Genomic DNA, 26,252 nt, shown 5'->3' with positions numbered 1-26,252 from the left:
AATGTAAAGTGAGCAAATTGTAAGAGGCTAAGTTGCTTTCAGCCACAGCCAGTCCCTCCTCCATTTAGTGACTGCAATCCTTTATAATCTGACAGAAAACCACACATTTTATAAGGCACAGACCTAAAAATATGAGATGAGCTCAGGGACATTCTACAAAATCATGTACAGTTTCAACTCGGTTTCACACAAACATCACCCAGAGGATAAATACTCCAGCTTGTTTCATACAAGTACATACCATTCCTCCAAAGTCAGACTTTAACTTTAGCAAACAACAAGAGGGTAATTTGCAGATCAAAAATATTAGGCAAAAACAATGACATTCTTCAAAATCAGTGACAGTTTCAAATTTGTTTCACACAAAGATTGACCAGAGAGTAAGTATTCCAATTTTCCAATTTGTTTCACACAAATGTGCATTAGCACTAATGCCAAACTTTAAACAGAACAAATGTATTTATTTTTATCACGGCACAGCTAACTTCCTCATTTTAGTTGCCTGCTAGGAAATTAACAAAAACAGTTAAATATTCTAATTTATTTCATGCAGATGCACACTCAGCCTTAATGACAGACTTTAAAATGAATAAATGAAGAGGACAAACTGCTTTCATTCACAGCACAAATAGCACCCTCAATCTGGTTGCCTGCCAGCATATTAGAAAAGATGAAATTCATATTCCAAGTTATATCACACAAATGTGCAATAGCTTTTAATATCAAACTTTAAAACAAGAACATGAAGACTCCATGTGAATTTCATCCATAACACAGTTAGCCATCCCCACAAACAACAGAGGATATTTATTTATTTATTTATTCATCTTTGTTTACCGGGAAAGTCCGACTGGATATTACCCATTTTCAGCAGAGGCCCGGGGAGAAAAGTTCCATTTGCTTACATTGCATTATACTAAGTTCCAGTTAAACACAGAGTAGTTACAGTTCTAGTTACATTTACACACAAACAGTAGTTACATTTATACACTGTAAGATTTTACAAAGGTGGAAGTTACTACAGAGAGAGCCCATGTGCATCTTAGCGGACTGTACAGGCAGCGGTTACAGTACGTATAAAAATTGTCTTGTCATTTCAGTGAGAGGTTGAGTATATTCTGCTTAAGGAGATTATTTGGAGAGTATCATACATTGAAGACAAAGTCTCAACCTTGAGATGAGCATGAGCAGGACCAGGACTGGTTAAGATGTTGTTTAAGCAGTGGTTTAAAATGATTGAGTTTGTCTGAGAGTTTTATTTGTGTGAGGATACTATTCCAGAGCTTAGCAATGTACTGGGAGTAGAGTAAGTCTCCTAGATCATTATTTGACTTATCTGTAAGTAATAAGAATTTGTTACTAAAGCAGAGGTCCTTTGCTGGATAAGTAGGTCAGTAATAAGTTATGTACTGCAGGGAATTTTTCTGGATGACGAATGAGTTTCTATGCTGTTAGTTACCGTATTTCCCCGAAAATAAGACTGGGTCTTACACTCTTTCCCACACCGAAATACGCATTAGGGCTTATTATCGGGGATGCCTTATTTACCCCCACCTTACAACAATCTACATTTATTCATTTATTCATGTACAAAAATCGAAATTTATTCATGAACAAAATCGACATTTCAAAGGCATAAAACAGACACAGGCACGGCTCCAGATTCTCAAACTGCTTTAATAAGAACAGACACAAGCGCTTTCACAGAAATGCTTCTTCAGGTGTATGTTATGTTCATCTAAAACACCATTCTTATACCAATCAATCATGGTCATATGACCTACCAATTCATATTTAAATATACACATTCCATAAAAGACTTTCAAGTGATTATTGAAAACTCTAAAATATTTAATAAATACAAACATATTAATGAAATTAAAAATAACAATGAAATTAAAAACCAAACCTGTATTTACTAATAGTGTTAATCACACCTTTACCTACACAGTGGTCTATTTTTCAAAAGAGGTCTCATAGGCACATGAACATTAAGACCGTGCCTTACATTCGCCCTTAATCTGACTATCCATTCTGTCTCCAGGCTCTCAGTTCTTCCTTATATCACCTCCCCTTGGATTCTCAAAGCATCTTCCTATAACCAGGAATTTGAAAGTATGTCTTTCATTGGTTTCACCAACATGCTTTGCCAATGCATTAAACATGCTCTTTTTCTTAGTATGATAGACATGCTCCCTGATTCTATCTTTCAGCTGACACCCATAGAATTTGCAGCATACTTGACAGACAGCCAAATATACAGCATGTGAATTATCACATGTAGCTGTGATCCTGAACTTAAAGACCTCCCCTGTATTAGGATGTCTGCATTCCAAATCATCCACTATGTATATGTATACACAAACCTGACATTTACCACATGGTTTAGTTCCTCCTTGATCAATCACTGTATTATGGTCTCTGGTGTGACAAAGTCATCTCTTCATGGGCTTTTTGTTCTTATATGTGAACTGCGGTGTCCTTTCCAAATATTTGCTCACTTACCTGTCATTTGTCAGAATATTCCAATGTCTATTAATATCAGTATATTGTCTCACATTTCTTGAGTAACTGAAAGACATCCTCAGTTTACTGGAATCTTGGGGCTCAATAGCTGGATGTAACATTCCAGCTTCCATCCCTTCCGAAAAATATGGTTTAGCTCTAGTATTTCTCAATCTAGTTACATCCATACTATTTTTATTCACCATACATTCATCATATCCTCTGGCCAAAAGTTCTGTACCCACCCCTGTAACTTGTTTATTAAAGTCCTCCTCCTTCACATTCAGCAAGGAAGCTCTAAAAAATTGATTTTGTGCGACGTTCCTAAAAATATATCTTGGATGCATACTTCCTTTACTGAGTAAGTTATTGGCATGGCATTCTTTTCTATATAGACTGCATTACTCAAGGTTACCATCCCAAAGAGATGATGGTAATCTAAAAAAAAACCTCAGTGAAAACCAAATGTATGTAAATTTTAAAAAAATGTGGAATTATTATTAAATTCCAAAAAAAAAATCAGTTGTCCCGTGACCGACCCTTTAGATAGAAGGAACATCCACAAAATAAAAAAAAAAAAAAAAATTTTTTTTTTTTTGGAATGGAAATTATGCTGCTTCCACGCTTCCCAGTAACACATTGGGCATTGCTATTGGCAATTGGCACGGCCCTCCATCGCAACAACACTTGCAAATACATTTTATCTTTTATCTCTAAACATAAATATATTGTTCTCTAATACTAGTTTTAAAAGTGTCTGCATTAATTCTGTCTTAGCAGTCGTAAAACTCATGTGCTTTTCCATCAACCTACTGACGTTGTAAATACCCTCTTCATTCGGAATAACCGTGAAGAGTGACACTACAGCAAGCATAACTAGTATATAATGATCTGGCAAACATATATTAATGGTATAATCATACAGGTCTCTAAGAAAATGCTCAGTGTCTCTTAATATACATTCCAATTGATTAATCAAACAATGGAGGTTCTTCTCTATGTATATGGAAATGGACTCCGTGCACCAATTCCTCCCTGCCACAATGGGTCTCATCGGGGGTTTTACCGAATCTTTGTGCAACTTAGGGAGTCCTTTGATCATCGGTGTTGTAGGTTTAGGCATAGTAAAATATTTCAGAAGGTTCTCATCTATGAGACCCAAATGCAGAAGTTCATGTACACTATTTAAAACATTCTGTATCATTTTCTTCACCTGTATAGGTGTAATAACCTTATAAAAACTTCCATCATTCGACATAGCAAGCATAATGTTGTCATACATAGACTTGTCCATGACTACAATCTGGCCCCCCTTATCTGCAGATCTTTTGATAATAGAGGGGTTATTTTGTAGGGTTATCACTGCTTCAAACTCATTCTTAGTTAGATTGTTAGACTGTGAATAGTACATTTTTTATGCATCATCAATACAAACTTGCTCAAAAGCTTGTATCAAAGCATTCAGCTGATTCTGATATTACAGAGATAGTGTTTGACATTAAAATGTTCACATGGAATTTAATGTTGAAAATTATGTTCAAAGGCAATGTTGAAAATGATGGTTTTTGTTTTAAAAAACCAAGTGTGTTTATTCCAAAGCAGAATGCTTTGATACAAGCTTTTGACCAAGTTTGAATTGATGATGCATACAAAATGTACTATTCACAGAAGGCTGTAGGGCAAAGCAGTAGAAAACACAATGTATGATGTATGAGTATGATAACCTCAGTCAATGGGTGTCAATAACATTACTTTATAATTCAACACATCCATCTTGTGTTGTTGACGATCTTAACTGGGGCTTATTTTTGAGGTAGGGCTTATATCATGACGACCCTGGAAAACCATACTAGGCCTTATTCTCTGGTTAGGTCTTATTTACAAAGAAATACGGCAGTTGTGATTATGTTAGGTAGTTGTGTAGTTTAAACCAGTTTAATTGCTTTAAGCTATGACAATGGTGTGCTCTATGAGAGATTGGTGGCAAATTTAGCTACTTTTTTGTAGCAAGAGGCAAGTTTCTTTCTTTGAATATTGTTTAAGTTTGTTGGGATAGGAGTGGTGTAGAAGAGAGTTGGCAATAAGAAGGTGATGGCTAGAGCTTTTCTTGCAGTATCTGAAAGGAATCCATTGATCCCATAAATGGAGTCTAATTTCTGGTGAGTAAATTTAATGGTATGTAGTATATGCTTGCCATATTTGAGACTGTCATCTATTATAATGCCTAGAAGTTTATTGTGGGTTACAGTTTCAGTGACATTATTATTTGCTGATTTTAAGGTAAAAAATGCTTTTGATTTTGGCCACCTTTTGAGATAAAAAGTATTAACTTAGTTTTCTTGGGGTTGAGTAGGAGGTTTGGTTCTTTGAGCCAGGTTTCTATAGAGGAGAAGGATTTCTAGGTAATGCCTTAGACCTTATTTATAGTTGAGGCCGCACATATTAATTAATGCTGAGTCATCTGCATACTGAACTAAACTAGCATGGTGAGTGGAGGTGTGGAGGTCATTAATAAATATATTAAATATGAGTGGACACAGTTGAAAGGATGAGTAGGGTTGTTGCCATTTAATGGGTTGCTGCCTTCCAGATAGGTAACATAGAAACACAACAAGGAGTTTTGTGAAAGTCCAATTGAGGAGAGTCAAACAAGCAGTTGCTGGTGTAAGACAGCATCAAATACCTTTGACAAGTCTAAGAACATGGTGGTTTATTATATTTGTAAAATGTAGTAGAGCAGTAGTGGTGCTGTGCTGGGTCCTAAAGCCATGTTGCATTTCTGACAGCAGGTTATTTGAAGTTAGGTATTGCATCAGCTGCATATGGATGCATTTCTCTTAATATTTTGGAGAGGGGGAGAGAATCACCATTGGTGTGTAGTTACTAAACTCTGTAGATGTGCTGCCTTTGTGCAGCGGTATGATGAAGGATTTTTTCCACAGTAATGAGACATATCTTTCTGCTATGGGCCTGTTAATTAGCACAGATATAGGGAAGGCTATGACTTCTTTGGCCAGTTTTAGGTAGTCTGATGGTAGTTGGTCTACAGCTACAGGTGTACTTTTTATTTTAAGGATCAACTTCCTTATGTGTGTTGTAGGTACTGGACTAACACTGAAGAGCTATGAGTGGTTTTGATTGGACAGGGAAGAGAGAAGGGCCAAATGTATTACTGTCTAAGTGAGATAATATCAATTGTATAAAGTAAGAATTAAACTGTGTGGGGATAGAGACTGTTGTATTGTCTGTTTTTGGAGAGGGGGTGGCGGTCTTGCCAGGGTGGAGTAGTTTATTTGGGTATATATTATAAGATCGACAGTTGAAAACATCGAACACCATATGGTCAGTGTCTTCAAACATCGAACTTAAAACAACAAAAAAAAAAAAAAAAGAAAGAAAGAAAAAAGTACCCTAATGGGTTTAAGCAGGGGGACAAGCCCCCTGGCGCCCGCACACCCCCCCTACTTAAATATACCAACTCCGAGACCGCACTACATTGCAGTAAATGGAAATCTCCCCTTACGGAGATTTCCATTTACACGTTCGATGTGCGCTTTCGCTATTCTCGTGTCGACAATATCAGCTTCGATATTGTCGGCTTTCGAGAATATAATATAGGCCCGTTTATTTAGTGATGACCAAAAAGTTTTGGGTTGTTTTTATGTTTGACTTGTAGGTTGGTATAGTATCTTTGTTTATCCTGTTTTGCATGGAGTTTTGCAAGGTTTCTAAGATGTCTAAATTGCTGGAAGGCATTTTGAGTTTTATTTTATACCAATTTTTCTAGGCTTTATCCCTTTTTGCCATGATTTTTTTTTGTTTCTTTTGTCAGCCACGGTGCGCGGTTGGACTTTACTCTTTTATTACTTACTGGTACTAGATTATTTAAGGTCTGTAAAGTGTTCTACAGCAGTATCTAGTGGCATTGTTCTAAGTGCATTCCATTTATACTGTTTTAGTGTTTCATTGAAAATATCTTGGCTGAAATTGGTTGTATTTCATATTTGATTATGGATAATATGTTTATTTAGGCTAATATGAGTTCTAATAGCATATGTTGGTATGGGGTCACTTATGCTATCTGTGAGACAGCCTACTTTTAAGACTCCTGTCTAATATTGAGTGTCTCCCTGAAGATTTATTAATTATTTGATTGATTATTGGGTAGGTAAGGTTATTCACTGTCTGAAGCCAAACAAGTTGATGGATTCAATGGGAGTAGTGGAATTTTTGAGTTGCCAGTCTATATTTAAGTCTTCAAGTATTATAGCTTCATTTTTTTTTTGGGGGGGGGATATCCAGTACAAGATGCTTTCAGCATTATCGATTTTATTCCCTAGTTGTATATAAATTGCTGTTAAACATATAGTTGTCCTATTGTTGATTTGCTGATTTTTAGGAGTGTTATTAGAAGTTCAGCATTGTTAAATGTGGGTATTTCCTGTGGAAGTAAGGAGACAGTTAAGGAATTTTTATAGATGATTGCTATACCACCTGCATGCTTGTTTTTTTTTATAGATTATTGCTATACCACCTGCATGCCTGTTTTGTCTGTCATGCCTGAGTATACTGTATCGGGGGGGGGGGGTTGATCTCATTATCCTTTATATCTTTTTTAACCAGGTTACAGTAGCCATGACTACATCAGGAGTGTATGTGGCAAGGTAGACATGAATGTCATGGATTTTATCATACATACTTATTAGGTTCATATTTAGTAAGGTGAGTTTGGGTTGTGTTTTTTTCTGAGATGTATTAGGTGACTGGTTTATTTTGGGGTTGAAAGTGATTGTTTTATGAACAGTGGGATCTGTGTTGGGGTGAATATATCAGCTAATTTTTTGAATTGATATTGTACAGAGAGAAGAATGTGGCCAGTTATATGTTGGCCTTGATTTGGTATTTGATCATAAATTTGGATACTTAGTTTTGAGATATTTATAGAAAAATAAATCAGATATGTTTTGTAGAGATTATTTTGTTATGGAGAAAGGCAGGAAGGGTAGATGTTGACATCCATTGTGAGGATTGGTTGAAGTCTTAATTATTTGAAGGAGGTTGACTTGAAAACTGGTGAAGAAGGCTAATAGAGTGAGGAGGAATAGTAAACTAATCTGAGTTGGGAGTATCTTATTTAACTTGGGTTTTATCTTTGTTGTAAATAAGATTAGCGGGTGGTAAACAAGAGTGGGTATTACTGTTGGGAGCAATTCTATTGTTTTCTTCTGGAGGGAACTGATGGTATTGGTTTGAGCAATATGTGGGTGGTGCTATGGAAGGACAAACGAAAAAACAGTCCCCTGCACAGAGAAAATTGCACGGCCAAACAGGGTATCCAAAAGAAGTAATGAGGCCAGCAAATAAGTGGCTGTGAAAAATTATTTTATTAATAACACATTAAACTTCCATCTCACAGACCGGTTTCGGCATAGAGTTAGCTTAGCCTTCCTCAGTGTGATAAAATCAAAGCAAAAAGGAAGTCATTAAATACAAAAATGTTAATTAGATACAGAAATCCTTAGGACATGATTAGTGCACTCATGAATAAATAATTATTTCAAAGATGTTCATTGAGACCAGGATAAAAAAGTGCACCTAACTTAATTATCCATTTCTTTTCTTTAATGTCTAATTTCTTATGCCACCTAGATTTCATTGTGCGATCACCTAAGATTTTATCTATAACTAAAAAATGAAACCTTGCTGTGGGATGTTTTAATGTATGCTTATAAAGTGCATTACTAGCTTTTTTACATTTTACATCACTAAGATGTTCAGAGATACGTAGCTTAAATGGCCTAGATGTTTGTCCTACATAAAAACAATGGCAACTGCAACATGCCATGTAAATTATCCAATCGCTATTACAATTAGCAAAAAACTTGATATCATATACAGTGCTCCAGTTACTACTAGAAAATTCTTTAGTTTTAAGAACGTATTTACAATTTTGACAGTGGCCACAAGGCACACACCCAATAAGTTTATCCCCAAGGAAAGTGGTTTGTATGGTCTGTACCGGCATAGATTGGGAATGATGCTTGTAGTGGTTGAAATAGGTGCCTAAATTTTTGCCTTTCCTAAAAGAAAAAGGACAATTTGAAGGTATAATTGAAGACAATGCAGGATCAGCAGACAAAATATTCCAATTATTCTTAATAATATTGATAAATTGCCCAGTATTCCTTCCATACGTCGTAGTAAATCTTAATAAAGTAGAAGAGCGACAACCAGGTTTCTGTTTGTATGTAAGCAAATCATCCCTTGTAAGTTGTGATGCATATCTTTTGGCAGTTGTAACATAGCCCGATTCATATCCTCTGTTGTTAAATCTATGTACTAAATCCTGGCTATATAAATTATAAGTGTTGTCATTAGAACAGTTATGCCTGATGCGAATAAACTGAGACTTAGGAATGTTCCTAGCAATATGCCTTGGATGAAAGGAAGGAACAATGTGGTTTAAAGGGCCTCTGAGCTAGTAGATGAAAGCCTTAATGTCTAAGGACACCCACACCTCCTACCTGGACCTACTTGACTCCATCAAGGTACTTCCTAACACCGTGATCCTTGGTGACTTCAACTACCCCACCACAGACTGGGTGAACTATCCCTGCACTAATGCACTCACCCAGTGATTACTTGACTTCATCAGCTCTAATGCACTAGATCAGCTGGTCTTATCTCCTACAAGGGGAGATAACATACTGGACTTGGTTCTCACCAACGTGGGCAACCTCTACACCACTCCCATAGGATGTTCTTGCCTGGTGAGATCAGATTATCAGTCTGTCTCATTTGAAGGTTCTATCCCACCAAACCCCTCCCCAGCCATAACCAGGCTAAAAAACTTCTCAAAAGCTGACTACAACTTCCTAAGGGAGGGTAATAGCAGCTTCACAGCACCACCCCCCCTCAGATGATGCAGGCAACTATGCGGGACAATACGCCAGTGCAGTATACAAACACCTGAACGACTGCATGAACTCGGCCATACCCAACAGAACTAAAATCTGCTCCTCAAGGAAACACAAATCTTTCTGGTGGATGTCCTCTATCAAAAGGCTTTGCAACAAAGAAGAAATTCTATTGGTGTAAACTGGATTTTGGTTGGGATATAAGTAGTGACATGATTGGAGTTGATTTATATCTGAAGAAGTCTTGTTTTGGATGAAAAAACGGTGTATTGTTGAGGCGTTTATGATATTTTGTTTGGTGTTTATTTGTACATTGGAGTGTTACGTTTCATTAAACTTTGTATTCCCGGAATTGTGGTCTTTCATGAGTGTCCATTTATTTGTTCTTTTAAGTAAAGACGAATTTCTTTACTTAAAAGAATGAATAAAAAAAAACTGTCAAAAGAAAAATTTAGTTTTATTAACAAGAGATCGATCACTTGTCATGTTCACCATGTAATCTAATTACAATGAGTTAGCTTACAAGCTAAATATAAGGAATCTTTTAAAAATGTTATTTTCTTGGCTGGTCTCTCTGCATCTGTGGGCCTCAGGCAACTTCCTGAATTGGATTAAATATTTATTGTGGAAGATCCTGGTTTTTGGTCGTTTATAACTTCCTGAATTTCTCCTTTAATAATCTGCCACTGTTTCCTCAACTTGATCCCCTTTCTTGAAAGTTAGGATACGAGGTGGGGGTGAGAGCTCTGAAAAAGCATATAAATTGTAAGAATTTCATGTTTATGTATATAGTAATTATATTATGGATCATGCTATGCACTTTGCTTACTGGTTGCTCTGAATAACAATCCACAAAAACAGAAAATAAAGAAAAACTCAAACTCGAAGTAACAAACAAACGCAAAACAGTACGTGTTGTGAGCACTTTCCTTCTTCCTTTATTACAATGGATCGTCGTGGATTAAAATGCTGACTACTTAATGCAACACAGCCTCCAGGTATTAATGACAGAATATCGTTCACCAGTTTACTAAGTTTGAGAGGGACAAACTATGAACGTTTGTTGCATAATTTTTATATTTAATGTTTTTAACATTTATTGGTTGTTATTTTATTATACTGATGAAGTATACTATTATTATTTTGGTACAAGAGAACCCTGTTTTTTTTAATTCTTAATTAGGAACTGTGTAAATTGTTTTTGATTGGTTTTGTTGCTGTTTAAAAGGCTTGCAAACATGGAGCCTTTTAGTGCGACACACCTCTGGGATATGCCAGATACCTTTCTTACATTGTATTGTATTTTCATTTCTTGGCTACAGCAACAACAACCAGGGCAGAAAAATATTTAGTTATGGCTCTGTAAGCTCATTTTGGGGGTGGATGTGAGAAAAGTGGACTTGCCAAGAAGTTAGAAGAGCTGCTACCCTCTCTTCTGTAAAATATTTACAACAGCAGGGATAGTGAACCATGAACAAGCCAAGTCTTGAGTCACCTTGAGCACTGGGGCTAACCCGTTTTGCTTTAATCTAAGAAGCTGTTGGCAGTCCTATGCCATCATTCAATTCCATCATACCAGTCACCTTTTCAGGAAAGTCCTGGAGCAACTATAAGTCACTGTATACCACAACAAGGGAAGTTAAACTACAAGTCAGTGTTTAGGAGTAACCATGAGTCATTGTGGTCTACTGGATTGTGTGATCCTGTGGTGTAGACTCTAAAATATACAGTTTACTGGTTATTAAGGAACAAAAGGTGCCATGTTCCTACAACCTGCATACACCAAAAGGGAGAGAAGTAAGCTATTATTACAACCACCCTGTTGTTTCAGCAGCAAGCTTGAGTAGCTCACAATGTCGTTTTTCCTAGTCTAATTCAAAATGTTATGGCAACACAAATAAACTTTTTGTGGCATTTGATCCAGGTTAAAATGTGCACTGAAGTTGTGTCTATGAAAAATTACCCAAACGGATGTTCAGAAAAGGAAAAAATAAATCAAGGAAAATAGAGGACTAAAAGCTCAAGAAAAGGAAATAGTCTAGTGACTTGTGTTTATTATTTTAAAGAATTATTTGCCTGCTCTTGTCAAATAATGTTTCTAAAACAGTTTCATCTTTTTCATCCCATGAGTACTTTCATTTCACATTAGCACAGCAGGGCTTTTAATTAGCAAGTCTGCAGTACAGTAACTTTTGGGGGAGATCCTGTTTTGGGCATATTGTTAAGTCTTGTCCTATGCTGAATTGTGCTCCCAAACTTATCTCGGGAACCTAAAGCTTTCTGATGTTCACAATGAACATTACTAGCTCTTCTACTTGGCCTAAGTCAGTGGTATACTGAAAATAATCTAGTCTGTCTGACGATCTTACTGACTTGGTGTTGAAAACAGTGACAATGAATTCCTTTTAAAACCAAATTTTATGGAAAGGTTTCAAATTCTATTGAAAACAGGTACACAAAGTCAACATATATACTTTTATTTAAAGGGAAAAAAAAACAAAGAACTATGAACTTTTTATAGATTCTAGATGAGATAACATACAACTCAATCAGATAATGTAAATTTAACCAAACCGTGCTGCTGCCCTAAGATTTAGATTATAGGGCGCTGTTAAGCCTCACTTCTGCCCTGTTGTAAACCCTACCTTGCACAGTACAGACACATGCCTAGTGGCTTTACACAGAGTGTGTGTGTGCGCGCGTGTGTGTGTCTGTGTGTGTGTGTGTGTGTGTGTGTGTGTGTGTGTGTGTGTGTGTGTGTGTGTGTGTGTGTGTGTGTGTGTGTGTGTGTGTGTGTGTGTGCGTGCGTGCGTGCGTGCGTGGGGGGGGTCAGTGTCACATTTATAACTGCTACCATCTCCAAGATAAGTGTTAAAATTACTCCACATTTAACCATTGTAACTAGTTAATCCTTTCAAGTGTAGTTTGGAATAGAAGTTGCAAATGCTTTAGGATGCTACTAAAAATATCACATTATTTTCCAGAAGAGATTTAGTTTCTTATGTATTATCGCAACCAGATTTCGAAGTCGCCCTAACTGGTGAAGTTAAAGTGATAGTACTTTATGTTACAGTGAAATGGGGTGTGTAAAGTCCAAATTACTTTTTTATCACAGTGCTTCTGAAACAGTACCAGGAATAACGGAGAAATTCCTTTTCCTGGGTAGCGTCATAAGTGAAAGGAAAAGTTTGTTATGGCATAAAGTGGCAGGTTGCCAGTTAACAGCAGCTATTCAGGCATCCGATTAATGTGCTTTTTCACATGTGCATTTCTAACCATATTCTTTTGGTCTGACTTCATGGAGGGCTGAACTAAGGTGTGCAATCTGTTATTTTTTGGATGTGCACTCGTGTTTTGAAATTGTGTTTTATTTACAGCACTTTGACCCTCTGTAACATGCTTCGCCTCAACACTGACTAGAATGCACGACTTGTATGTATGCCTTTGAATGGTTTGTATTTTGCTGGTAATCGGTTTTCTTAAATGACTATTCAGTAACAGTAAACGCATTAATTAGATTTCACTGTAGAAGAATCTGTACTTGTTGATGTAGTAAGCCCTGCATTAGTTATTCTTCCCTGTTCATCTTATTTTGCATGAAGTTATGGCAGTAAAGGACGCTACCAAGGAAAAGGAATTTGGCCGTTATTCCAGTTCCTCTTTCAGAACAAAGGTGATACAAGACTGATTTGGACTTCACACACCCCTTTTTAGTGTACTATAAAGTCTGTTTGTGATAACATTAGGAACTACATGGGGTTAGAAATCTGGTTGCGATAATGCTTAAGTACCAAGATTTCATATGCTAAAATACAGTGGGTGTGCAACTTTAAACTTTGCTTCTGCAGACTGAAGTCCCAATTTCATGGATCATCTAAAATCTCACTCTCAAGGTCAAAGGGAATCACTGCCCCTCTGATGCAAACACAATTGTTCTGCAAAGTTGATCATAAACCAAATTACTCACTGTGCCTACCTGACAGGATTTAATAAGGGAAAAAAACATAGTAGGCCTACAGGAACTCATTAACTTGTTTCTGGATGCACAGAGGGTGGTAGTGGTGGGAGAACCTCTCAGAATAATGAAGTAACTGAAGGATAAATATTAATCCAAGTTTAAGTAGAAATAGGCAAACAAGCATATCAGCTTAAGATATGTACAAAAGTTATAATGGCATGTAATGAAATCCTGAAGGCAAACGGTGTGCTGTATTGAAACTATATCAGTTCTAGAAAGCTGAGATTGAGATTTTTGTTATAATGCATCTTTCTTTTGAGTAATATGAAGCAGATATTACCATAAGGGATCTCATTTGACAACTTTATGCAGCTTCACATACTACAGCTCACATTTTGAATGGAATCTCACTGCTGTCCCAATGCAACACAAAGAAGCAAAATTGATTTCCATACTCCACACACAGTAGCACTGCATGCTACACAGTTCTTTAATTCAATTACATTGTATGGAGCAGAGTACATAAACAAAGTACATGCTTGGAACATCTGATCATCAGATAAGGCAGCTGCAGAAGGCAACAAAATAACTTGATATACAAGCAGATGAAGAGCCTAAATCACATGGATTTTTTTCTAGGTGCTCCGGTTTCCTCTCACATTCGAAAGACATACAGTAGGTGGATTGGACACTCTAAACTGGCCATAGGTGAGTGTGTGTGTGTGTGTGTGTGTGTGTGTGTGTGTGTGTGTGTGTGTGTGTGTGTGTGTGTTATGAATGAAATACTCTGGCAGGGCTAGCCACCTAGCAGTGTAAAACATTGCTCAAGATGATTGTCACTGTTGAAGTGACACCCTGACCCCATGTGCAAAATGTGAAAAGAGAGTTGAGGCTAGATGGATGAACAGCCTAAATCACATGCAAATACATTTAACAAGTGACAAAGACCATCTCAAAGGTTTGAAGTAAATAATCACATATACCTTTATCAGAATAATACTACTTACAGCATTCATAATATTACCAGCCTGTAAGACCAAGTGTAAGATAGCCTGAAGCTCTTCACATGACATCAGTTCTGCAAAAGAGAAGAAAGGTAAGATATCATTATCATCATCAGTACCAGGACTCTTGCTAAAATGATTATTATGTGTTTCTGATTGTATAAAGTCTCTGGAGAAAACATACTTTTCATACTAGAGAGTCCTCTGCATATAACTAGGGAAATAAAGCTCAATAAATATCCAACATCTTTATGACATTCATCATAAGGATCACTGTTGCAGTAGCTCTAGCTATATGGGTTATATCTTGCTATGGATACAGCAGCTGGCCAGCTTTGAAAGCTTCAAGGTACCTTCTACAATCCCAAACTGCTAGTTAGCTTACCAGACCTCCCAGCTTTCCTACTGTCAAGAACTACTCCTCTTGCAGACGTTTGAGGAATGACAGTTGGCTAATACCATTGAAGATAAGTTTCTGAGAGAAATTGTACCATTTCTGTAAACTGTTTATTTTAAAGCTAGGAAAAAGTGTTTTTTATTGACTGTCATGTGACTTTTATCACTTTTAAGCAGAAGTGTCATGCTTTATTTTTGTGGTAAAGAGTTGTTAAATCTACTTTTTCTGTGATAAAATTGTGTTATTTTTGACTGCTTCTCACTGGATTGTTTTCCTGGGGTGTCACCTGGACACCTCAGTTGAAAGAGCTTTTCTTCCACAGGAAAAAGCTAATCTGTATCTAGATCTAGTCCTGAGTTTTTCCACTCAGACTACTGTGTCATTCATGGATTTTCTCAGGATATTGGATCTCATGGCTTCTATAATTCTGATTATCCCTTTTGCAAGACTCCATATGAGAAAATTTAAATGGTAACTGAAATCTGTAGGGTCCCACAATCATCACCCCCTGACATTCCGGTGGTTGTGAAAAGTTTTTTTTTTTTTTTTGGTGGAGATGTGGAGACGTCATATTTGTCAAAATTTAGGTCTCCCATTCTCCCTTCCAGCTCCAGCACGGCTGGTCACAACAGACTTTTTGGACTTTACTTGGGGAGCAGTGTCTATGGGGATAAAACTGCAGGATTATTGGAACCAGAAAAGGCACACCAAAAAACATTAACATAAAAGAGACATTGGTCTTTTAACTGTTCTCAATGCTCTCAATCACCTATGGTCCCCAGGACCACTACAAGTGTTTACAAACACAACACCACAGGGATGAGGTACATAAACAAGCAAAGAGGAATCTGATCTTACCTTCAGTGCAGAATGGCCATGGTACCTTGGCATATACATTTTCAGAACAAACTCACTCTCCAGGCATCTTTATAACATCAGAGCAAAATTGTGTGGCAGACAAGCTGAGCAGGACCAGAACCGACCCTGACGAATGGACTGGTCCAAATGTGAGGAATGTGGGAACACGTCTTATTGATCTTTTTGCCTCCACTCTCAACAACCAGTTGACAAAATTTTACTCCAGGACTTCATGCAAGAATGCCAGGTACACAGACACATTTTCATGTCTTTGGATAAGAATGTTCCTGCATACCTTTCCATTAATATACAGGGTCATTCTGAAAATTCAGATGTACTCTCCAAAGATTATTGTTGTGACTCCCTTCTGGCCTAGGCAACAGTGTTCTTCCTTCTTTTGGAATTTGCCTAGGGACAATTACCACAAGCTTCCTCGCAGGCTGGATCTACTCACACAAGGCAATGGGTGTTTGATACATTCTGACCTCAAACAACTGCCACTGACTGTCTGGATGGTAGACTCTTAATACCTTTTAGGCACCTTTTTTCTGAGGAATTGCAGAGGGTATTGAAGGAGGCAAAAAACCTGCTACTAGAAAATCCTGTATTAGTAAATGAAAAAGATTTTCTAGTTGGTGTCAGGAAAAGAACCAGCACCCATTCAGGGCTAGTATTTCTCTGGTTCTTCATTATTTGTGAGAGTTACTATCTTCTGGCCTGTCATCAAAGTTCATTTGTTAGCCATCAGCATGTCTGCCCATGGATCCTCCTCTTTCACTGCATTCTCACATGAAAATATTTTTGAAAGTGTGCTGCATACCAAGCTTCCTAGGAAACAGGTGAATACTCCCTGAAATCTAAATTGTGAGTTAGAAAAACTTTAAACCAGCTCATTAGGCTGACTTGAGATTCTTAACATGGACAACAGGATGTTGTGACTTGTTTTCTTTACAATGTGCTTTACTTGTGTTCTGCTTTTAATTGCATATTAAAACTAGGAAAGAGATCACAGCTGTCTCTCTTATTAGTCCCACAGAACTGTCTTTTTAGTTGCCTGTTACTTATGTTAATTTGACCACGTATCTCCTTCCCTCTCCCCTTTCACTGACTGTTGTGAATAAGCACACAATTATTATTATGTGAAGTCACTCCGCTTCAACTATTTAAATTTATCGGCCATCCCATTGTATTCCATAGAACCAGAATACAAAATGTCTACCCCTTTCAATCTATCTTGCTCGTTTAAAATTAGTGGCCTCCACTTACACAGGTAAAGCTTAAGTTACCCCACTTTCATATACAAGTGCTTATTGCACACTGCAGTGCTTAGGATATTAACTCATTTTTTCCACCTTACCTTTAAAATCTGCAACATCTGTTGCAAGATTACAGTTATTGGATAGCCCACATTCTGCCTCTCAGTAGTCATCTTGGGATTAGTGCTTCTGTTTTCTGCATTGAGAGAAAGAGCCCATGGACATTATTTCCTGGAGACTGTTAATTACTGGAAAGCTTAACTGCTTCATAGGTGACAGCTTGGAATCTGTGCTTACATGCTGTTCCTGGTGAGAGAAAAAGCAGAGTGCATTGATTCCTGACTGTTTCTGGTTGGGCAGTGAGTGTCTGTGCTTGATGTTCCTGATTGGTCTGCTTGCTACTCAAGGCATCTACCAGGAAAAACTACAAGCCTACAGACCCCTGTATCATGTGGGACAAGACTGTAGATCACCAAGAGGCTGTGGCCTGCTTCTGGTGAGAGAAGAAGCAAAGCAGAATTGTATCCTAGCAGAGTGAAGCTGAGGTGAGACTAGCACTAGTAGTAGCCAGGCAGTAGCCGCTCACCCGACTCCCCTTTTTTCATCATTCTTGACAAGCTAATTCTTTATTTTCATTAAGTACTGCTTGATTTGTTTCTAACTTCAGAATATTTGCATAAATACTTCAGAATATTTGCATAAATACTTCATCCTTAAATTTTCAAGGCCAACATATTAGTTTCCCCCCAAATGTTTGATAGTGTCCTGCATAGTCACAGATACCTTGAGTGACATTTTTCCTGTAGAAGCTCGATTGAAATTTCCCCAATACCTAGTTGCACACAGGACAACTAGTTTGTAGTGACAAGCACTACCTCCAGAGTTGCAAAGTGGATACATTCCTGACATTACTTTACATTCTCACTCCAACTGTCTAAGCAATAAAAATGGGTCTTTTGCCATAGATATGACCTTTCCCACTGTCTCCGTTACCAGTCTGGTGGAAATGGGCATCCTGAGGCAAAGAAGAAATTGCCTCATATTTACTGACAACCAGTTAATTCTCAAACAAACTGATATGGTATGTGAGAGATGTATTTACACAATGTCACTGGAGGCAGAGCTCTCAATAAAAGCACTTATAAAGTCAATCAAGTTGTCAGTATTATACATGCTGCACCTATCATACACAGTACAAAGAAGACACATAGACCCACATATGCCGAGGCACTTAAATGTAACCTTCCTAAACCACAAAGACCTCCTAGATGAAGTGCACATAACAAATATCCTCAGAAGCCACAAGTGCACACTTTCAAAACAAAGCCCACATCAACACGTACAGTGACATTTCACGTAGCTTTTACTTCTAAGCACATAAGGCAAACCACTACACAATCCAACATTCTGGTCTTTGGAGACTCCATCATGAGACACACTGATCTCCCTCTCACCAGGCTGGGTAGGGAGAAAGTCATGGTCAATTGCTTATCAGGGGCTATGATCTGCCACATTATGCATGCACTCAGGTCATTGGACTACAAGTACCAGTATGAGCTGGTCATAGTCCATGTGGGTGTAAATGACCTGAGATGTACCACTCTAGACTATATAAAGACAGACATCGTGGAGCTAACAGAATATGTGTCCCAGGCTGGTATGAGTCTAGCACTGAGCAGCATTTTACCTTCTCCAAGGATGATACCACATTATGAACAAAAGATAACTGACTTTAATAACTGGCTTAGTTTCTGGTGTCATTCTAAGGGAGTGGAATATTTGTCGGCATGGAAGGATATGGTCAACAGACCACGCTGCTTTGCCAGTGATGGTCTGTACCTGTCCCTTCTAGGCTTTCAAATATTAACTAATGCATTATCTTCCCCTATAGTGTCTTTTTTAGGCAAAGCCAGACTGAAAGTACTTCCGACATAGCACATCAAAACCAAGAAAATCTAAAAGCACAACTGCTCAATGCTAGGAGTCTAAACAAAACAACCCCACTCCCTAGAAGCTCTCTTCACACTAGAGAATGCTAATGTCTGCGTAGTCACTGAGACTTGATATAAAGCCTTGGACAGCACACTGACAGTGCAAGGTTATAATGCCTTCCACACATTTAGACCAGTTACTACACACACAGGGACTAAAGGTGGAGGTGTCTCAGGTTACATCAAAAAATAAATATACCTCAAGGCAGGTCAAACAGGACAATGTGTTTGAGCTACTCCATGTTAAAATCACCACAGGCAAAATCCAATACCATTTCTTTGCAAGCTATAGGTCTCCCTGTATAACCCAGGAAACCCATACCCTAACCCAACACCATTTTTATGGGTGACTTTAATTACCGCATTATTAACTGGGAATCCTATACAACATCAAATGTACAGGCACAGAGATTCATGGATTTTGTAAACACAAACTACCTGTACCAGACTGTCAATACACCAATGAGGGGCACAACCATACTAGATCTGGTTCTCACTAATATGGGAGCGTGATGCACACCCCCTAGTGTAATGTCTTCCCTGGTAAGGTCAGACTACAAATGGTCTCCTTTGAAGTAAAAATAAAACCTGAACCCACAGCTAACCCTGGAATATTCAGGAACTACTCTAAGGCTAACTTCTTGTTATTAAGTGATAACCTGGCAAAATTTCAAGCCCTCAAAAACCCCGAGAACACTGCTGGCTATGCAGAAAAGTTCACAGAGATTCTATACAAGCATGTTAATAGCTGCAGAGAGGCAGCTGTACCCACCAGGAAGAAGTACAGAACTAACTCAAAAAACAAACCACCCTGGTGGAATCACAATAGCAACAGGCTGTATAACAGAAGAAGAAAATCATGGCAAAAATTAAGAGGTACAGCACCCAGCAGGATAAAAACACTCATCAAACTAAACAAACAAACAAAGTCTACCAAAGCCAAATTTGAGGGAAATGTGGCCTCTAAGGCCAAGGACAACCACAAAGCATTCTTTAACTATATCCGCAACCTCAAAGGCAATACACAGTTGTGTGCAGAACTCGTTTTAAATGAAGGCAGATATACTGAGGCAGATGATATAGCAAACCTACTGGCTGACAAATTCAGCTCCAGCTTTACCCCCCCCCCCCCAACCTTTCCTCAGGAAATACTATCAGATATAACATCCCCTGCTATCACTAGGGAAAAGGTCCATAATGCTCTCTCTAAGGCAAAGAACACTGCATCAATGGGCCCAGACAATATCCCAGGATGCCTTCTAAATAGCATGAAACATGACATAGGCCCTTATGGAATTGCTATTTAAATGTAGCCTCCAAACATGCTTCATACCTCATGAATGGAGAACAGTAACAGACATCCCTCTGCATAAAGGTGGGCCATCTACAGATCCATAAGTCTCACTAGTCTTATATGCAAAGCCATTGAAATTATCAGTAGTGATATAGTAAACCTCCAGACACTGGAACCAACCCGATTTGGTTTCATCAAGGGCAGGTCATGACTACTCAGCCTGGTGGACTTCTTTGAGAATCCAAAGCAATGGATGAGGGCAAAAGGGTTCACACTGCCCACTTTGACCAGACCAACATATGTGACACAATACCCCACGTGGGTATTGTTGACAAACTCAAGAGGTTATGTACAAACCCGTAAGTCACCCCATGGATAGCCAACTGGCTCACAGGACCCAGGAAGTTAGAAATGGGGAGTCCACTTCTACAATGAAGCCAATCACAAGTGGAGTCTCTCAGGGACTGGTCCTTGGACCAGTCATTTTTGGCATTTACTTCAATGAAGTCAAGGTCAATGCCAATGGTCTCTGACTGACTAAATTTGCAAATGATTGCAAATTAGGAGCTGTCACTGAATCCCACACCGACACAAATGTTTGCCAGGAAGGGTTGACATAGACAAACAACTAGTGTCAGAGCCACGGACTAAAACTAAATGCTAAGAAATACATAATAGTATCCTTTGGAAAGTCATCCACCCAGGTAACTATTATACTGACAATGCACCTCTTAGAGTTATCCAGTAGTCAAGGACTTAAGGACACACATAAGATATTAATCTAGCCTTTGTCCATCACATGTCTAGAGTAGTGAGGAAATCACTCTATTTTGTGCAAATTATAAACAAAGATATGGCATCTAGGTCCAAAGAAGTCATTGTTCCACTGTATTTGGCATTCATCAGACCTATCATCGAGTACAATGCCCCTTTGGTATGCACCTAACCAGACATCTCCAACAAATGGAACATCCACAGAGGTTCCCTCACTAAACGATACCGGGTGTAAGTAATATGTCCTATGCAGACAGCCTCAAGGCCCTTTCCCTGTATTCTGTTTCCTACAGACTGTTGGGGAAGATCTATGTCTGGCATACAGGGCATTGTCAGACCCACCCCTCTGATGGACATCCTGCATATCCACAAAGCAAACAGTACCAGAATTACCCATTCTAAAGACTTAAACCTTGTCATAAACTGCTTGCTATATTTATGTGAAGTAGCTGCTCTTACACTATTCACAGAGCGCTAAAGTGCTGTTTCAATTCAGAACACAAATTTAATACCAGCATTAATGAATGCCAGTAATGAACCGATGACCCGACTGCATCCCTAACACCTTTGCATCTGGGGCAGCTGCCCCCTTCACTCCACCCTAGCTGTGCTTCAGTGTCAGGCCGTTACTGGATGATTTGTTTCAAAATGAGGCAAAATTAATCTGCAGTTATTACTATTATAATGAAGCTATGGGCTTTGGTGTTTACAATATCATCAGCAGTCATGATTCAGGACAATTATGACAAATGCCAGGTATGTCTGTTAATGAAGAACGAGAACAGCAGAGGGCCAAGTTTGAAAAACATCTTTCTTAAGGGTGACTGAATCAGTGAGTGAGTCAGCACTCAATACCATGACATAACATTCTGTTGAATAAATAATAACTGAATCATATTAACACCACTTCTGAACATCTGCAGCCTGTTTATTTCTATAATAAAAGGGTATGGTTGACAATCTCAAAGGTGCACTTTATGTTCAGAAATACCACTTTTGTGTACATGCCTTTGTCTGTGTCTGTGAGCATTTGATCAGTAAGGTAGTAAATGCAAGTCACTGCAATATATTAGAGCTGAAGCCTGTTTTGTCTGTGAATATACTAATACATGCGGTATACAGTATTGCATACACTGTGATACATTCCAATATAAATACAGTGGATATAAAAAGTTTACACACCCTTATTAAAGTGCCAGGCTTTTCTGATATAAAAAAATGAGACCACAATAAATCATTTCAAAACTTTTCCCACCTTTAATGTGACCTATAACCTGTACAACTCAATTGAAAAACAAACAAATCTGTTAGGGGAAAAAATATAAAAAAATAAAAAACATACAATACGCTGGTTGCATAAGGATGCACACCCTTAAACTAATATTTTGTTGTGCGTGCACACCCTTAAACTAATACTTTGTTGAAGTACCTTTTGATTTAATTATAGCATTCAGTCTTCTTGGGTAGGAGACTATCAGCATGGCACATCTTCATTTGGCAATATTTGCCCACTCTTCCTTGCAAAAGCACTCCAAATCTGTCTGATTACGAGGGTACTTCTTGTGGACAGTCCTCTTTAAGTCACCCCACAGATTTTCTATTACATTTAGGTCTGGGCGCTGGCTGGGCCATTCCAAAATTTTAAATTTCTTCGGGTGAAGTGATTCTTTTGTTGATTTGGATGTATGCTTGGGGTCATTGTCATGTTGAAAGGTGAAATTCCTCTTCATCTTCAGCTTTCTAGCAGACACCTAAAGGTTTTGGGCCAAAAGTGACTGGTATTTGGAATTGTTAATAATTCCCTCCACCTTTGCTAAAGCCCCAGATCCAGCTGAAGAAAAGCAACCCCAAAACATGATACTGCCACGACCATGCTTCAGCATTGTTCTTTTGGTGATGCAAAATGTTGTTTTTGCGCCAAATGTACCTTTTGGAATTGTGGCCAAAAAGTTCAGCCCTGGTCTCATCAGACCACAACACATTTTCCCACATGTTGTTGGGAGACAATGTATTGTTTTGCAAATTTTAGCCTGGCCTTAATGTTTTTCTGTGTAAGAAAAGGCTTCCATCTTGCAACCCTACCCCATGGCCCAGACACATGGAGAATATGGGAGATTGTTGTCACATGCAGTACACAACCAGTACTTGCCAGAAATTTCTGCAGCTCCTTCAGTGTTGCTGTAGGTCGCTTGGCAGCCTGCCTGACCAGTTTTCGTCTTGTCTTTTCATCATCTTTGGAGGGACGTCCAGTTCTTTGTAATGTCACTGTTGTCCCATATTTTCTCCACTTTTTGATGACTGTCTTCACTGTGTTCCATGGTATATCCAGTACTGTGGAAATTGTTTTGTACCCTTCTCCTGATTGATACCTTTCAACAATGAGATCCCTTTGATGCTTTGTACGCTGTCTACGAACCACGGCTTTTGCTGTAGTAGGCAACTGAGTAAATGTCAGGAAAATCCTACTAGGAAAGCTGAACTTTATTTTGGGTTAATCAGAGTCTCTTTACTTGATAGCAGGTATGTACCCAAGAAGACCGAATGCTGTAACTAAATCAAAAGGTGCTTCAGCAAAGTATTAGTTTAAGTGTGTGCACACAAAACAAAGTATTAGTTTAAGGGTGTGCACACTTATGCAACCAGCATATCGTACGTTTTTTATTTTTTATATTTTTTCACCTAACAGATTTGTTTGTTTTTCAACTGAATTGAACAGGTTATAGGTCACATTAAAGGTGGGAAAAGTTTTGAAATGATTTAGTGAGGTCTCATTTTTTTATATCACAAAAACCTAGCATTTTAACAGGGGTGTGTAAACTTTTTATATCCACTGTATATAATGCAGCATACTGTGTTACATTTCTCTGATACTTGTAAACCACTTTTTTATTCTATATATAAGCAAAGCCAACAGTAAACAATATACCCTGGCATGCTTTTAGCTACAATCCATCTCACGTCACTTTATATTTTTATAATGACTAGAATGGCATGTAGTTTGAGGGTAGATGTTTTTTGAATTAAAGGTATTATTTTTTGCTTTCTTAGAACTAGTTATGAATTACAAGTGATCAAGGATGCTACAGACATACCTAACTAATCAAACATTTTTTGTTCTGCGGGGATTTCAATTTTTTTCCACACTGTTATCATGCAAAAATTGCAGCATGTTATTTTGTCACAGAATTTAATATTCTTTCTACTGAAGTAGTTTCTAGTGTTATGAAATGTTGCTTTTTTCTTAAAACAGATAACAGCTTGATTAATATATTGCCCTGATATTTTAAAAAAATTCTTACAAGGAAGGGATAACTTGGTACACAGTCATTACAGTAAGCAGCACATATCAGATATATAACTCACCAATGGGCAACTTCCCCCTGTGGTTCACGCTACAGGATCCTAATGCTAATGAGCAGTTTGATTATATTAATAAGAAAGCTGAGATCAAACAAATAACATGCTTGACAATACTCACTGTTTATGTAATGATAGGTCTCTGCAAGCTGGTTTAAATATAGCAAGTTAATTGACATTTTAAACCAGGTTTCAGGAAAACATTAGACAAATTGTACATAATAAAGGTGAAAAGCCTTTGGCACAGCAGTCTGGTGATAAATATCACAATAACGTTAGTTTACTGCATTGCAACTCGTGTAGGTCACATCGTGTAACCACAACATGAGGTATGTATTGTAGAATGGCCTGAATAGTCACACAATGAATGCTGTTGAAGAAGCCTTAATTAACTGCTTTTACTTATTTCTTTTTTTCTGTTGATTTTATCCCTTTGTTTTATTGTCCCTCTGATTTTTACCCTATATGTTTTATTCATTTTCTTTTCTATTTTCTACTCTGTGAAGGAATTAGAATATAAGCTTTTGTACAGGGTTTAATAGATTTATTTTTCATGCCCATATCGATGTCGTATATAGTCTCTTGTCTGACCTGCACATATAGAGCACTACAAAACGCACACTAATCTCAGATTTACTATGCATCCCCTAAATTTGCCCTTGTTTTTCTGCAGTTCCAGGGACATCAATTACATTCTTTGGAATATGACTGTCCCTCCTGATGAGAGTTACTACTGCTGCTCACAGGGGTCTGTACTGCGGCCACTTCCTTTTGACTGTTTTTTATACACAAAAGTGGCAAATGGGCTCTGGATAAATGTGGGAAATAGACTCTGGACAAATGATGATGACTGTAACATGAGTAACACAACTGCTTTAATAAAAGAGCTGTCCAAGATGTTCTACAAAAAACTACAGTAATCATTTGAAATGTCAGGACCCAGTATAGTGAATCCCAAAACACAGAGACTGAATGGCCAAAAAAACCCAGAATTATATAAGTATTCCCCTTTCCCCAGTCGTGGGTTTAGTATATATAAGTTCAGGTTAAAAAAAAAAAAAAGAAGTTTAAAGAAAAAAAAGTGATGGCCAGCAAGGTGCTCTGTTAGACTTCCCATACATGTCAAACAGAGCACCTTGCTGACCCTCTTCAAGTGCAGCCTTGAAGAGTGGATGGGAAACCACAAGTTTGTCCCAGGGGTTCCACCTGTGTCCCTCACTGACAGGGGTGACAGGTGCTCACTGAGGTCTCTTTTTGTAAGGGCCCCAGGGCAATTATCCTAGTAACCTCCTATGATCCTATGTTTGAGATTTGCTGTTCTGCATTTCTTATCTTTTTCTTTTGGCATGTCAACACTCGGCATTGCAAGTGCCAATATTTCAGTGGGGAGCTGAAATATATACCTAGTACAGTAGTAGTCGTGACCTCACCATTAATATCAGTAAATGCAGCATCATTAAATTTGATAATAAAGTTATAAATTATGCCCATAAAATAAGTGATCAAATCATAAAAGCACCATCGTCATTAAAGATCTAGGGACAATTGTAGAAAACTGTTTAAACCTTCTGACTAGTGTGTATGTATGTACCAAAGTCAGAAAAGCATATTCTGTAGCTTGCGAATGACATACTTAGTCATTGCAGGAAGATCGCTGAGTCACTTACACTTACACCCTACACTGAATATGCAAACAATAATACTTGACAAGGTGAACGTTACTGGGGAAACATTGGACCACCTAGGGGTGAGGAAGGCCTCAGAAATTCTTTGTGGTAGTTTGTTTCTAAAACACATGCTTAATCTAATAACATTGTTTTCTAAATATCTTAGCTAAAGGCTTCTGGAAGAAAGGAAAACGTGAATATAATCAAAATATGCAAGTTGGTAATAGCACGCTGAGTTCCTTAGGAAAACAATAAATCAAAAAATACTTTTTAA

At 37.9% G+C, this 26,252-nt stretch overlaps 1 protein-coding gene across 1 annotated transcript in view; it reads right to left on the bottom strand.

Moving 5' to 3' along the window:
* The window catches only part of FHDC1 (FH2 domain containing 1), a 1,772,510-nt gene that overhangs the window by 662,712 nt on the left and 1,083,546 nt on the right, over positions 1-26,252 (bottom strand). Inside the window, exon 8 of the mRNA XM_044062462.1 lies at positions 14,388-14,458. Coding sequence (XP_043918397.1) covers positions 14,388-14,458 — 71 coding nt within the window. The remainder of the gene's footprint in view (positions 1-14,387; positions 14,459-26,252) is intronic.

Source organism: Protopterus annectens, chromosome 2.part1, assembly GCF_019279795.1.
Source record: "Protopterus annectens isolate FY-2018-M chromosome 2.part1, PAN1.0, whole genome shotgun sequence".
Lineage (NCBI taxonomy): Eukaryota > Metazoa > Chordata > Ceratodontiformes > Protopteridae > Protopterus > Protopterus annectens.
The sequence above is the reverse complement of the archived record's forward strand: the minus strand, read 5'-3'. Positions and strand labels throughout refer to the sequence as shown.